Source organism: Podarcis vaucheri (genome assembly GCF_965113315.1).
Source record: "Podarcis vaucheri genome assembly, chromosome: 6".
Lineage (NCBI taxonomy): Eukaryota > Metazoa > Chordata > Lepidosauria > Squamata > Lacertidae > Podarcis > Podarcis vaucheri.
This window is the reverse complement of record NC_138764.1, coordinates 40,834,057-40,848,270: the sequence shown is the minus strand read 5'-3', so window position 1 is coordinate 40,848,270 and position 14,214 is coordinate 40,834,057. Positions and strand designations below refer to the sequence as shown.

The 14,214-nt window shown below is 37.8% G+C and overlaps 1 protein-coding gene across 6 annotated transcripts in view; it reads left to right on the top strand.

Moving 5' to 3' along the window:
• The window catches only part of MSH4 (mutS homolog 4), a 33,973-nt gene that overhangs the window by 940 nt on the left and 18,819 nt on the right, over positions 1-14,214 (top strand). For 4 of the 6 annotated variants that reach the window (XM_082227230.1, XM_082227229.1, XM_082227233.1 and 1 more), the window contains exons 2-5: positions 1,364-1,548; positions 7,585-7,745; positions 8,377-8,487; positions 11,023-11,138. In XM_082227230.1, coding sequence (XP_082083356.1) covers positions 1,364-1,548; positions 7,585-7,745; positions 8,377-8,487; positions 11,023-11,138 — 573 coding nt within the window. The remainder of the gene's footprint in view (positions 1-1,363; positions 1,549-7,584; positions 7,746-8,376; positions 8,488-11,022; positions 11,139-14,214) is intronic. The other 2 variants (XM_082227232.1, XM_082227234.1) reach the window with 2 other exon arrangements.

Sequence of the window (14,214 nt, the reverse complement as noted above, 5' to 3'; positions counted from 1 at the left end):
AAGACCCCATATTCTGGGTTTATTCACATAACATAACCCCATATTCTGGGTTTATTCACATAAGATCTGCCAAGTTTTAATTTTGTGTGTGTGTGTGTGTGTGCCTAATGAACGGTGGCACCGGGTCTTTATTCATATATGTAGAAAAAGTGTTTTCCTTAGTTAAAAAAAAAGGTGTGTTTTGCTTTTCCTCTTTTTCCTAATTTGAGAATTTAAGATTTTTGTATTTGCAACAAAGCACTTTCTCTGTTTCCTCCCTACTGCCTTTCATTAACAATGGTCGCACATGAATCCAGACAATTCATAAGAAGCTGAAAGGCATGTGAAAACTCCCCACATCTTTCAAAAATGTGTAAGATCAAACTGGGGTAGTAAATAATTATTTGAACATTTACAAATCCACTTCTCTGCACCTAAACACTCAATTCCACTATGGCTGCAATTGTTTCCAATCTTCTATTCAGAGAAAACCCTTTGAACTTAATGAACATGACTTAATAGTAGTTAAGCACAACTTTTTTTATCTGGGCCAGACCTTAAGAATAAAAATTTGCTTGCACCACACTGATTTATTTATTTATTTTAAAGAAAAAATCTCAAAGCAGTTTGCAACACATTGAAACATTAAATAAAACAATCCACAATAAAACAAATTCAAGCATCAAGGAATATATATTGGATCCTTCTCTAAGTGGCATTTTGCTTTCCTCATATTTGTTTTCCTATTTAATTTATACAGCTGCTCCATAGCAGAAGTACTCTAGGAAACCAGTGTGGTATAGTGGTTAGAGTGTCGGACTAAGACCTGGGAGATAAGGGTTCAAAAATCCCCACTCTGTCATGAATATACATGTATAGGATTGCATTGTAAATCATACTCTTCACCCACTCAAACGAATAAAAAAACCCCAATGCTAAGGCTGTATTCCCATCCAAAATGATTTATTAATTAAGCCTATTTAAATACAGTTCAAGATCCAGTATATGTAAATAGTATAAAAGTCCAGAAATGAACTAATTTAGGATTAGGTGATTAGAAAATGGTAGAGGGAAAGGTACAATTATATATAACAGATAGGAGAAGCACAATTATATATAATAAATATATAACAGGTACTGTTTTTTTCTTTTGCTTGTGCAGAAAATGATTAATTTTTGTTAAAATGGGAATTGGTTATCCTGATTTTCCAAATATGTTTAGAACATCCTAAAATTATTTGTTAGGGTGATCATTTCTGTTACAGGTCTCAGAGTAATTTTACATTGAATTTAATAGGATCAAGATTGTTCTTACAAGCTACTGTTGCAGCTATCTCTGCAAAGCAAACATTGCAATCACTAATTCTAAATTTCTCCTTAAGAGCAATTCTTTTTTTTTATTAGAGTCATACTTTGGAGACAAGAGTTCCTATGCAGAAAACATTAGCACAGTGAATTTGACAAGCTCTTCTTCAACCCGAGCTCTACATATTTCTCGAGTACGAAAAACACCTCTCTCTTCAAGTAGAACAGGGTGCAGAAACGGGACTCCTTTTATGGGATATTCAGGTGAAGTTCACCTACTGTGATTTGTACATCTTAATATTTACACAGATGGGTTGTAAATACAAAATAAAAATAGTTGGGGCAACACTCCATGAATGGGCTTCTTATCTGTCCCCCACAGCCTCCCCAAATTCACTCTGAAGATGGTCCCCAGCCCTGAGGATAAAATTTTGGGGCTGCAGGGGGCAAGAGAAGAAGGGAAAGTCGCATTGCCCCAGTGGAAATCATTTCCGCTGGTGGGTGACCACCATTGGAGTCCATATTTGGTTTGATCATTTGTTACCCTAACTCATGGTTGTGGAAAAGAGATTTTCTTGAAGAATTTTCACAAATTCTGCTGTAAGGCATCAGAATGTAACTGTATCTTCAAGATGAGGTTAGGTTAGAAGATGTCTTGTGTGTTTCCATGATCAATATATCACAAAATAAATTGTCACATTTCTATGTAACAAAAAGTCAGTGTTGTGCACTGGATAGAATGTTGAGGCAGCAGCACTTGCAGGGTCGTCTCCCAAATGGCTCAAGGCTTCTGTTGTTACCTTCAGGGGACAGAAAGACTGCAGCAGTGCAGCAGCTCCCACAATGAGAAGTTAACTTTAGAAAAAACCCAGTTTCATTGTTTTCCTGCTTTATACCTGTACCTCATGAATTTAGAAAATGCAAATTTCAGACTTGGAGAAGAACATAAGAATTGCATTGATGGATCAGATTAAGATCTATTTAGTCCAGATACCATAAATTGTGCTCGGACCCAAAACCTTTGAGAAGCTCACAGGCAAGGCGTAATGGTGATGACCTTCCCCTGCTTTTTGTCTCCAGCATCCAATACTCAAGGTGTACTGCCTCTTAACATGGTGCTTCCATTTAACTTGCATTGCCTCTCTTTCTGAAGTTGAGAGGTGTCAGTCTTTATGTAACAAAAACAGCGCCTTCCACATACCAGAAGGAGGTATCACCAAGCTTGTGAGAAGTGCTAAATACAAAGCACTTTTAATTGTTGCAGGTTCCACTTCTCTTAAATACAGTAATACCTGTTGAGAAACTCTTCCTCCACTGATTTCTCCAAGCCTTTTCAAAGCCATATAGCTGAGGGCCATCACCACATACCATGCTGGGCAATTCTGCAAATTTCTTACTTATTGTTGTGTAATGTATCTTGTGAACCTACTGCCAGTCTATTTCACTGCACATATCCAAATTCTATTTTTATGAAAGTGAAAAGTAAGGTGGCTTTGCTGATAACACCAAATCATTAAAACGAAAAGTAAAAACAAAAAGGGGTTGTGAGGAGCTCCAAAAGGATCTCTCCAAATTGGGTGACTGGCATTAAAATAGGAAATACAGTGCAATGTAAACAAGTGTAAAGTGATGCATATTCAGACAAAAATAATCTAATTTTGCATATTCAGTACCAGTGCACACTTGAAATACTTCATACAGTTCTGGTTGCCACATCTCAAAAGAATATTGTAGAGAAGAAAAAGATACACAAGACAGCCATAATGATCAGGAATCTATATCTACAGCCCCCCCCCATGAAAAAATATTACTTCTTTCAGGCTTCTTAATTTTTTAAAAAGCGGGTAAGGGGAGTCATAGTGTGGAGACAGTTGACAGAGTGCAGTGTTTCTCTCATGATAACAGAACGAGGGGTCATTGAGTGAAGCTGAATGGCTGGAGATTTGAGACACACAGAAACAAGTATTTCTTCATATATTACATTATTTAATTCACTCATACAAAATGTAGTGATGACCACCAACTTGGAAAGCTTTCAGAGATGGTTAGACAATTTCATGGAGGTTAAGTTTATGCTCTAACTCCGCTATAAGAGGCAGTATGCGTGTGAATACCAGTTGCTAGGAATCAAAAGCGGGGCTAACATGGTTGCACTCAGGTCCTGTTTGTGGGTTTTTGATAGTTACCGTCAGAGTTATCTGAATACCTGTTGCTAGAGATCACATTTCCCCAATTTTGTAGACCACTGTCATATCCTCTCATAATTATTTTTTCTGGACTAAATTAAAATCTCAACCTCTAAAAAAAATTCCCACAGGAAAGGTCATTTTGGCCTTTATTGTTTTATCTGGCATTTTCTGTGTCTTCAGCTCCATGATAAGATTTTTTAGATGGGCCCACCAGCACAGTCTACAGTATTCTAGATGTTGCCCAATGCAAAGATAGATACTATTAAATGTTATCCAGTAATAATTCCTGGATTTGTGTTCTGAATTAATAAAGCATGAAATGTATTTTGTTACATTTTATACATAATGAGTTAGAATTAGGGTTGATTTGGGGAGCATTGGAGAAGGTCTTCCCTGATATACTGTTGTTTTTTTGTTGTTTTTTTTTAAATGCAAATAGTTTACTGGTGCTCTGAAGACTTTACAGATTTCTGTTAGAAAGTCATTTCCCCTTAAAGTGATATCCTTGCATGTTCTGGTTTCTTAAGTTATAATCAAACAGTTTTGAGGCAGATATTTAGCATCTCAGGGAAATCTTACAAGTATTAAGACCAGAATTGTTGAAAAATTATGTGGCATTTCATTCTGTTATATTCTTGCATCCACCGTTGGCAAAAAATTAAGTGGACAGTAGAGGGCAGTGTAAAATTATATTAGAATGTTTTTGGAAAGTTACAGCTAGCAAACCTGACTATGGTTATAGTAGTTAACAACACAACAAAGAATTACTATTTCATAGAATCATAGAATCATAGAGTTGGAAGAGACCACAAGGGCCATCGAGTCCAACCCCCTGCCAAGCAGGAAACACCATCAGAGCACTCCTGACATATGGTTGTCAAGCCTCTGCTTAAAGACCTCCAAAGTAGGAGACTCCACCACACTCCTTGGCAGCAAATTCCACTGTCGAACAGCTCTTACTGTCAGGAAGTTCTTCCTAATGTTTAGGTGGAATCTTCTTTCTTGTAGTTTGGATCCATTGCTCCGTGTCCGCTTCTCTGGAGCAGTAGAAAACAACCTTTCTCCCTCCTCTATGTGACATCCTTTTATATATTTGAACATGGCTATCATATCACCCCTTAACCTCCTCTTCTCCAGGCTAAACATGCCCAGCTCCCTTAGCCGTTCCTCATAAGGCATCGTTTCCAGGCCTTTGACCATTTTGGTTGCCCTCTTCTGGACACGTTCCAGTTTGTCAGTGTCCTTCTTGAATTGTGGTGCCCAGAACTGGACACAGTACTCCAGGTGTGGTCTGACCAGAGCAGAATACAGTGGCACTATTACTTCCCTTGATCTAGATGCTATACTCCTATTGATGCAGCCCAGAATTGCATTGGCTTTTTTAGCTGCCGCGTCACACTGTTGGCTCATGTCAAGTTTGTGGTCAACCAAGACTCCTAGATCCTTTTCACATGTACTGCTCTCAAGCCAGGTGTCACCCATCTTATATTTGTGCCTCTCATTTTTTTTGCCCAAGTGCAATACTTTACATTTCTGCCTGTTAAAATTCATCTTGTTTGTTTTTGCCCAGTTCTCTAATCTGTCAAGGTCGTTTTGAAGTGTGATCCTGTCCCCTGGGGTGTTAGCCACCCCTCCCAGTTTGGTGTCATCTGCAAATTTGATCAGGATGCCCTTGAGTCCATCATCCAAGTCGTTGATAAAGATGTTGAATAAGACCGGGCCCAAGACAGAACCCTGTGGCACCCCACTAGTCACTCTTCTCCAGGATGAAGAGGAACCATTGATGAGCACCCTTTGGGTTCGGTCAGTCAGCCAGTTACAAATCCACTGAGTGGTAGCATAGTCAAGACCGCATTTTACCAGCTTCTTTACAAGAATATCATGGGGCACCTTGTCAAATGCCTTGCTGAAATCAAGGTAGGCTACATCCACTGCGTTCCCTTCATCTACCAGGCTTGTAATTCTGTCAAAAAACGAGATCAGGTTAGTCTGACATGACTTATTTTTCAGAAATCCATGCTGACTATTGGTGATCACAGCATTCCTTTCTAGGTGCTCACAGACTGTTTGCTTAATGATCTGCTCCAGAATCTTCCCTGCTATTGATGTCAGATATAATGTATTTAACATTATATATTTTGTTAGGCTAGGCTATTCTAATGAAATATAATTATTAATTATTCAATTATTGTAAGTGGGAAAGCAAGCAGTTTTGAATGCCTTCTCCATTGTATAGTATGCAAAAAGATAAATAAGAGGAGAGTTGACATTGATGAAGATGTTGACTGCCAGAATAGTGAGCATGATTCTGAAATTGAAAAAAAGATTGATGATGATATTACTTTCCATATTAACATTTGATTAAAAAGACTGATGAGTTCTCTAGTGTTGTAATCACCAACAGAACGTGTTTTTAAACAAAAGAAACAAACATATACTGATGTTTTGACTGGTGATTTACCGTTTGTGCTGTTGTAAGCATTATCTGCTGTATGACTGAACATGATGTGACAACTATCATTTAGGACATGTGAACCACATTGCATATACCGGTAATTTCTTAATGTCAATTTCTGGCCCTTAAGGTATTTTGTAATAAAAATAATTACCTAGACAATTCTAGGGATATTTTTTGAAAATATAATTACATTAGAAACAACATCATTTTATTCATCATCTAAATGTTTTGTTAACTGACAGTTCCATTTTTGTTACTGTCACACTAGCATTTAAATGCCATTTTGTATTGGAGAATAGCATTAAAGGATTGCTTGAAATGCCACTTAATGGTCTGTCACTGATATGCAGTACCTTGTTTTTGCCTTTGCTTAGCAAAACTATGCCAGGAAGGGAGGAATGGTCACTTATTACAAATAAAAACTGCTCTTGGATTGCAGCTTGGTGTGTGACTGGGCCTCTGGTATTGCATTTGACATCTACAAATCTTAGTGTAGTGGCGCATACCATTCACCTGTTAGTAAAATTAGTATAGCACTTTGACAATAAGGTCACAAAAAGTATAAAGTTATTCAGATTTCCCTCAACGCCATTCACAAACAGTGGAAATTGTTTTGAGAAACAGCATCAGAACAATATAAAAAATTAGTGACTTTTTTTGCAAATAAATGGCCAGCTGTTTCATCTCACAAACAGCATTCTGATAAACATTATGGGTCCAATTAAAGGGAGAAGCTGTGCAAACATACCTCTTCATGCATGTGGGAATGATTAGATCCCGTCCATTGTAGTGGACAGGATGCAACAGCCCTCGTATTTCAAAACTCCACATGTGCACTGACCTGTCTTCAGGGTTCTGTTTTCTCTTTTAAAACACACATAAACAGTTCTTACTATAAAATAAAACAGAAAATGTTGGCATTATTTAATAGGCATTGGGGTCTAATAGAAAGGTTGGCATTAGTTTATGTAAGTAATGCAGAAACTTTATGAGTAATTTTCTTCTGACTTAAAAATTATGGAGCACAGTTCAGCCATATTGGGTAATATTCCACTTGTGCAACAAATTTCATCTTGTGCAAATGGGAGTTCCCTTCCTTTATCCCTCCTTACATCCACTATGAACTCCCAAACTACTCTGGAGGATTGGGGACCCTCTGGAACAGGTTGGTGGGGACTGCCGCAGGAAGGAAGGAAGGGAAAATCCATTGGTACAATGTTGGACTCTGATCAGTGACCGAAATCAATCAATTCATTCATTCAATGTTGGATTTTGCCCTCTGTTTTTAATGAGCAAGAAAAGCACATGCAGTGCTTAAATCAGTGTGACTACAAAACGCTTAATGTTAAAAACAGTTGTTTATAAAGTATATATGCCTAGTAAAGTACTGCTTATGTTTGTCTTTGTAAACATTGTTTTACATAGATATGATATACTGCACACATATCTGTAAATGTTGCACCATGTGTGATTTTTCTCAAGATAAATTATTTTGGGCTTTTCAAAGTTTTGATATACCTGAGAGAAGCACATGCTTTAAACAGCAATATGAACAATCAAGTGTTGCTTGTAACAAACTCAATTAATTTTTGTAGAGCTAGAGCAGAGTTTAGATTAGGTCAGGTTACCTAATGTATCACACTGTTTTTACAGTTACATCATCTTCAGTCTCTGCTCACAATGCTGCATCTGTTATTGTGGCTGTAATAGAAGGGAGAGGTCTTGCCAGAGGTGAAGTGGGGATGGCAAGTATTGACTTAAAAAATCCAGAAGTTGTGCTATCTCAGTTTGCAGACAATACAACATATGCCAAGGTAAATCTGGATATATATTTGTATATAAACTGCTTAAGTCCCCCTTGCATTGAAGTCAATAGGTATTGCATGTACTTGGCATAGAATTACAGTCACTGACTCACTGGACAAGATTACCTAAATTGTTGCGTGTGCATAATGAGGCACACTCACACAATGGAACTTCCCCCTTCTCCCTGTGTGCCTCCTCTGCACTTGTTGCTTTCTTGTCCTAGGTCTCAGCTTTGTCTGCCTTGACAGACCAAACAGAGATTTTGGAATAAAGGAGCTAGAAAGCTACTCAAAATGACAGCAAGCATATGATTCTTGATAACAACATGTTACTCAATTGCTACCATTCTCTTGCTCAGTCCCCCCTTTTCTTTTTCTTTCCCTCTGTTGACTCCCTGTGTCATATTTGAGATTGCAGTTTAAAGGGCAAATACTTGTCCTGTAGTTACACACTGTTGTGCACACTGATTATGTCTCTCTCTCTCTCTCTCTCTCTCTCTCTCTCTCTCTCTCTCTCTCTCTCACACACACACACACACACACACACACACATTAAAAATAAATAAATAAATAAATAACAACATGTGCTATAAAAGCTGCTCATGTAAATATTTTTACCAAATCATGTTACTTTTTTTAGGTTATCACTAAACTCAGAATTTTAGCACCTTTGGAAATCATCATGTCAAATACTGCATGTGATACAGGAAATGCAACAAAATTGTTCAGCTTGATAACAGAAAATTTCAAGGTACATTCAAGGAACACTTATTTAACATATTATTTGACAAGTATTTGTGTGGTAGCTGTAGCCCAATTTCTTAAAGAAGAACCATTTATTTTCTCTGAATAAAACTAAAATTAAACCCTCATGGGGGGGGGGAATTGCATGTTGTTGTCACTTGCATAATAGAGAGAAAGATTATACAGTGGTACCTCGGGTTACATATGCTTCAGGTTACAAACGCTTTAGGTTACAGACTCCGCTAACCCATAAATAGTGCTTCAGGTTAAGAACTTTGCTTCAGAATGAGAACAGAAATCGTGCTCTGGCAGTGCAGTACTTAACCCGAGGTACTATTTCTGGGTTAGTGGAGTCTGTAACCTGAAGCATCTGTAACCTGAAGCGTCTGTAACCTGAGGTACCACTGTATGTTAAACAAGCCAGTCCAGCCTGGCAAAGCTAGCTGAGTGTGGGTCATTGGCAGATCAAAGCTGATGATGGCCAAGTCATTAGCCTAACAAAAGATGGGTCGTCAGGAATTTCAGTGTCAGACAGCAAGGGAAGTGGAGTCCCTCCTCCAGCTGTGTGTTAGTGTGCAGAGACAAGACAATTTGGAAAAGGTTTAGGATTTCATTTTGACCTGATGCAAGGGAGCAGGAAAATCAGTTTGGAGTTTGCAAGCTGCTGAGAAAGTGGGCCAACATGGGGCAGAGCATGGCTTGTTGCTGTTTTGGATACAAGACTGCTGCACCTATGCAAGAAGCAAGAGACTCTACTGGAATGTGAATGCTCTGAACTCCCTCCATCTAGATCTGGTTGTATATATGCGTAAATAAACCATATATTGTAAAGATACTGCAGTCTCTGATGTGCCTCATTTCCAAAGGACACACAGACCCTGCGTAAGTGCTTGGACCCCTGAAATCTTGCACCATTCAGGATATTGGGGTGGAATATAACACTAGTAACCATGTTTAGTCAGAGTGCAGTATATCCTTCTCCTTTGGACCTCAAAAATACTCAGGGCAAACAGTGTGCATGGTAGAGAAAGCTGAAACCAGAGACAGATAGTAATGTACCGTACATTGCTGAAATGCATTGCTAGAAACAATAATATTTAGTCAGAACACAGCAATAATCAAACAATGTGATGGAAATACTGAAAAAGAAGCAGAGAGCACATCCCTCCTATATCTTCAGAAAACAGTGACAGAAAACTGCCATCTAGTTTATGGTTTGGTGATGAGAGGTACACGAGAAACACAACAGTAGAGCTGAGGGGGGAAATGAGCAGGACATGTGAACCTTTTACCATGGAATGTGAGATCACTTGTGGTATAGAACCACAAAAGACTGTAGTGCAAAACAGTGCACAAAACATGTGGAAAATGGTGCATTTTCAAAAGATGTGCAGAAGAGCCCATAAATTAGCAATGCTTTATTATTAAGGGAGGCTGTTGCTTTGTAAATTTAAAGCCCATTGTTGAAGTAGTTTTTTTAAAAAAATTAAACAACAAAGTGTGCAGTCAGCCTATTCGTGTTCTAAAAAAATTCCTACCAACAACTTCTTCACTGATGACTCAGACTAATGCTTAAACTCCTTTGAAGCTAGCAATGTATTGCTACTAATTTCTCAGTTCAAACAACTGCAAAACATTTTGTAGTAACCATAGTTTAGAAACTATATTATGAAGGTGTGCAGGATTCACCTTGTGTTTCTAACATCTAGAAGCAGGCCAATCTGTGTTATTCTGATTCAGCATGTTATTTGGACCCAAATCTGATTTGTTAAATCTGATGCTCTGCTATGGCTCCAATAACTCTAAAGGGGAATCTACAAACAGTTATATCTTTTTTGGGCAAGATTGCAGATAAAGGAGTCCCTTGAGAGTAGATTAAGCCTGCCAAATCTCAAACATGCATCCAGGGATTTTCATGTAGGAAACCATTGGAGTGGTATCCAATCAAGTGCATCTGCTAGCACAAGGACTTTTGGCTGTGCAATGGAACTTGCCCTCCTCTTCCTTCCTGGGGGTTCAAACTATGAGGGAGGTGCCCCAGGGTAAGAAACCTGCCAAAGTTTACACAGGAACGTCCAGAGGCTATTTGAAGGGGAAAGAGTGGTGGGAGGGGGAAAAGAGCCATAATTTTTAATTATTGCATAGGAAAAATGAACAATTGGGAAAGAAGCAGAATACCTAATTAATTAAGTGTATTGACATTTGGAAGCTGTGGGAAAGTGTTTTATTTTAATTAGTTACTATTAGTTTTGCTATAATATGTTTATGTGTGCAAACCGACTCAGGATCTTGTTTGATGAAGGGGCACTTAAAAATTGAATAAAATAAAAACGTAATCAAAGGCTTACAAAAATGACCCATTCAGTGCATATGTGTGTTTCTGAATCACACCCATAGCAAAATGCAAATATTGAGACTTGGGACTTTACAAGTAAATAATTCGCTTTGCTGCTTGAAATTATTAATTTCTTTAGAACAGTGGAATGAAAGGTTCTACATATTGGAGCAACGTTCTGTAATCCTGCCTTTGCTTGTTTTCCAGAATGTGACTTTCACTACAGTCCAAAGAAAATACTTCCATGAAACAAAAGGCTTGGAATATATTGAGCAATTATGTATACCTGAGTTCAGCACTGTTCTGATGGAAGTTCAGTCCAAGTATGTATGTAAATAGAAATTACCAGTTTATCTTTGGATATGCCACATTTTTAGTAATTTCACAGTTCATAGGCTGGTCATCTACCTACAAGATTATTAGTCTACTGCTTTCAGACAGTGATCTAAATATTTTAAAATACTTATATACCGGTATGTTGATATAAATATTCCTCAAAACTTTATATATATTCCTTGTTGATAATAATGATTGATTTTGGCCCAATATGTTGGGTTACTTATTATTGTATATTGGGTTGAAACCAAAGATACATGAGTAGAATTCTAGGGTTTTTCTACACACATCCTTCACCACAATCCCCTGGTACATCCTGAAAAGCAACTCCTGGAGGCAAGGAAGTGTTTGGAAGCATATAGAATATAGCACAGAGGATTGCAGTGGGAGGGTGAATCAGCAGGAACTGAGCTGCCTTGCATCAATGAAATCCCATTGTACTTGCCCAAAAGCAGGTTTGGATCCAAGCCATTGTTTGCTTTCAACATTTCTGTAATCATTATCCCCGTTGAAACTGTATTTACCAACCAATTATAATTTGATGTTGTTGACTCTTACACCAACTAGATAAAATAATTAGAGAGTGCGCTAAGGTTTTCTCCAAGCCTCTGCAATAGATTGGGGGCGGGAGGGGTTTTGGAGGCCGGGGGGAGAGAAAGAAGGGAATTTCTGTTGAGTTCTTGGTTCTTGTTTCACATGTGCAATGGTTTAGTTGGCTATAACCTTAACTCTGCATAAAGCAGCTTGGAGTATGTTCTGTTGGCTCAGTATAACCTTCTCCTTAATAATTGTGGGTTGGATTTATAGAAAGATATGATATCACACAACGTTACATGAAAATAAAAAAAATTCCTTCCAGTAGCACCTTAAAGACCAACTAAGTTAGTTCTTGGTATGAGCTTTCGTGTGCCTGCACACTTCTTCAGATACACTGAAACAGAAGTTGCCAGATCCTTCTATATAGTGAGAAGGTGGGGAGGGGTGTTACTCAGAAGGGTGGTGGGAATGGGAGATAGGCAGATAGCTGGGAGAGCCTGTTGACGACTCTTAACGACTGTAATAGGTCTTACAGGAAAAGGCAAGGGGTGAGGAGGTGAGCCGCATGAAAATAAAGTTTATATAGAAATACTTCCAGGTAAATGTGTTTAGGATTAGAGTGTTAAACTGCTGTGAAGCTGCTGTTTTCCTTAATGGAATGTCTTAAGAAAGACTCTCTGTCAGTTATCTTTCATTAGTTATATCACTTTAGTTCCTTTATAGCTCCAAGTTGTGTTCTTATGTTGCTGTTCGATATGTGCAACCAGTGCTTTATTCCAGCAGAGGGCGTATAGGCCAAAATGGTTGCTTCTGTTGGAAAAAGAACAATTGCATAAAGTAATGCATTGTCTCCTCTGTTCCTGTTTTTGTTTATTATTCAATTGTAGCTTCAAAGTTTTGCTCAGCTTCAGCGGTTTATGCCTATATAAATTCATTTCAGATAGTCCACTCCTACAGTGTTTGAATCACCACCAAGTATGACTTTACACTATGCTTTTATCTTTATCTCTTTACATTCAAGACAATGGAAAAATTGGCTTTGTCTCAAGATTACACTCTGTGCATATGCCAGGATCACTTTTCCAAATCATTTGCTTTTACTAGCTTTCATTCTTAGTTAACCTTCTTTGAATCTTTTGTAACAGTTTCTAGACTGTGATCTACAAATTTTACAGGACATGGTTTAGGTATCTGCCTTAAATGTATTTATTTCACTTACCGTATTTTTCGCTCTATAACACGCACCCGACCATAACACGCACATAGTTTTTAGAGGAGGAAAATCCGTAGGCATTTCCTCCATAACACGCACAGACATTTCCTCTAACTTTCTAGGAGGAAAAAAGTGAGTGTTATGGTGCAAAAAATACGGTATATCTCACTCTCTCTCAATTTATTATTGTCATTTTAGCTTTTCAACAACAGTGTGAGTTAAGTAAGGCTGTATGTCAGTGGTTTGTCCAAGGTCACTGTGCTTCATGGTTGAATGTGAATTTTAATTGTTTACCATATTTCAATCTAAAATTCCTCTTAACTTGGGATGCTGCAGAATTCCAACAAAAACAGAAACCAGGATAGAAATTGCCAATGTTCACTTACGTCCAGAACAGAAATCGTTCCATTGAATATGATTCATATTTACTATTGCTGCTTTCAGTCTACAAATGATACCCAAGTATTTTTCCACATTCAATGAATGTGATTAAATAACATCATGACAACATAATTTACATAATAAGTTACACTTGTTACATAATTTCACCAGCAGACGGAGAGATGAATAACATAGCTTTTAATAGAAGACTAACTGCAGCAGAATGGAAACAGTGCTGCATGTGAAGAATATAGGGCAGGACAGAGAATGATGCCTTATTACATCCCTACCCATAACTATGTAGTACAAGACTTCAGATTGTTTATAAAGTCTCTGTAACAGGACTAAAACCCAGCTGGACATCGGCTAAGTAATATTTCCACCTGTCCTATCTCTGAGCCTTCATTGATGACAGATGGTTCTTGATTATAATAAGATGTGTTGACAGGGAGATTGTGAGTCATTCCTGTAGAGCAGGCAAACATGACGACTTTATCCACAGAAAGGAAATTATTTCAGATGGTTTACCATCTGCAATATTCCTTGCTCTTCCCTTAACACATGAATTGCTTTGGAAGATCAGACAAGATTCATCTCATCCACTATTCTGCTTTCAAACAGTAGCCAACTAGCTGCTTCTGAAAAATTAACAAGCTGTGTATCTTGGAAATGGCCATCCTTAGCCCCACCTCCTCAGCATCTGGATATTATACGTACACTGCCTTTAATATGAATAATATATTTTGCTTTCCTGGTTGATGACTGATGGAATAAGCACTATTAATTCATGTAAGCTTTATTTTTTTAAAGAAATGTGTAAGCTAGATGAAATCTCCATTCCCTGCTTAAATGAATGATACGTTAGCTATGTGTTCTATGAAGTATTTTATTTCATTTATGCTGAATTTACTGCCAATCAATTTAATTAGATG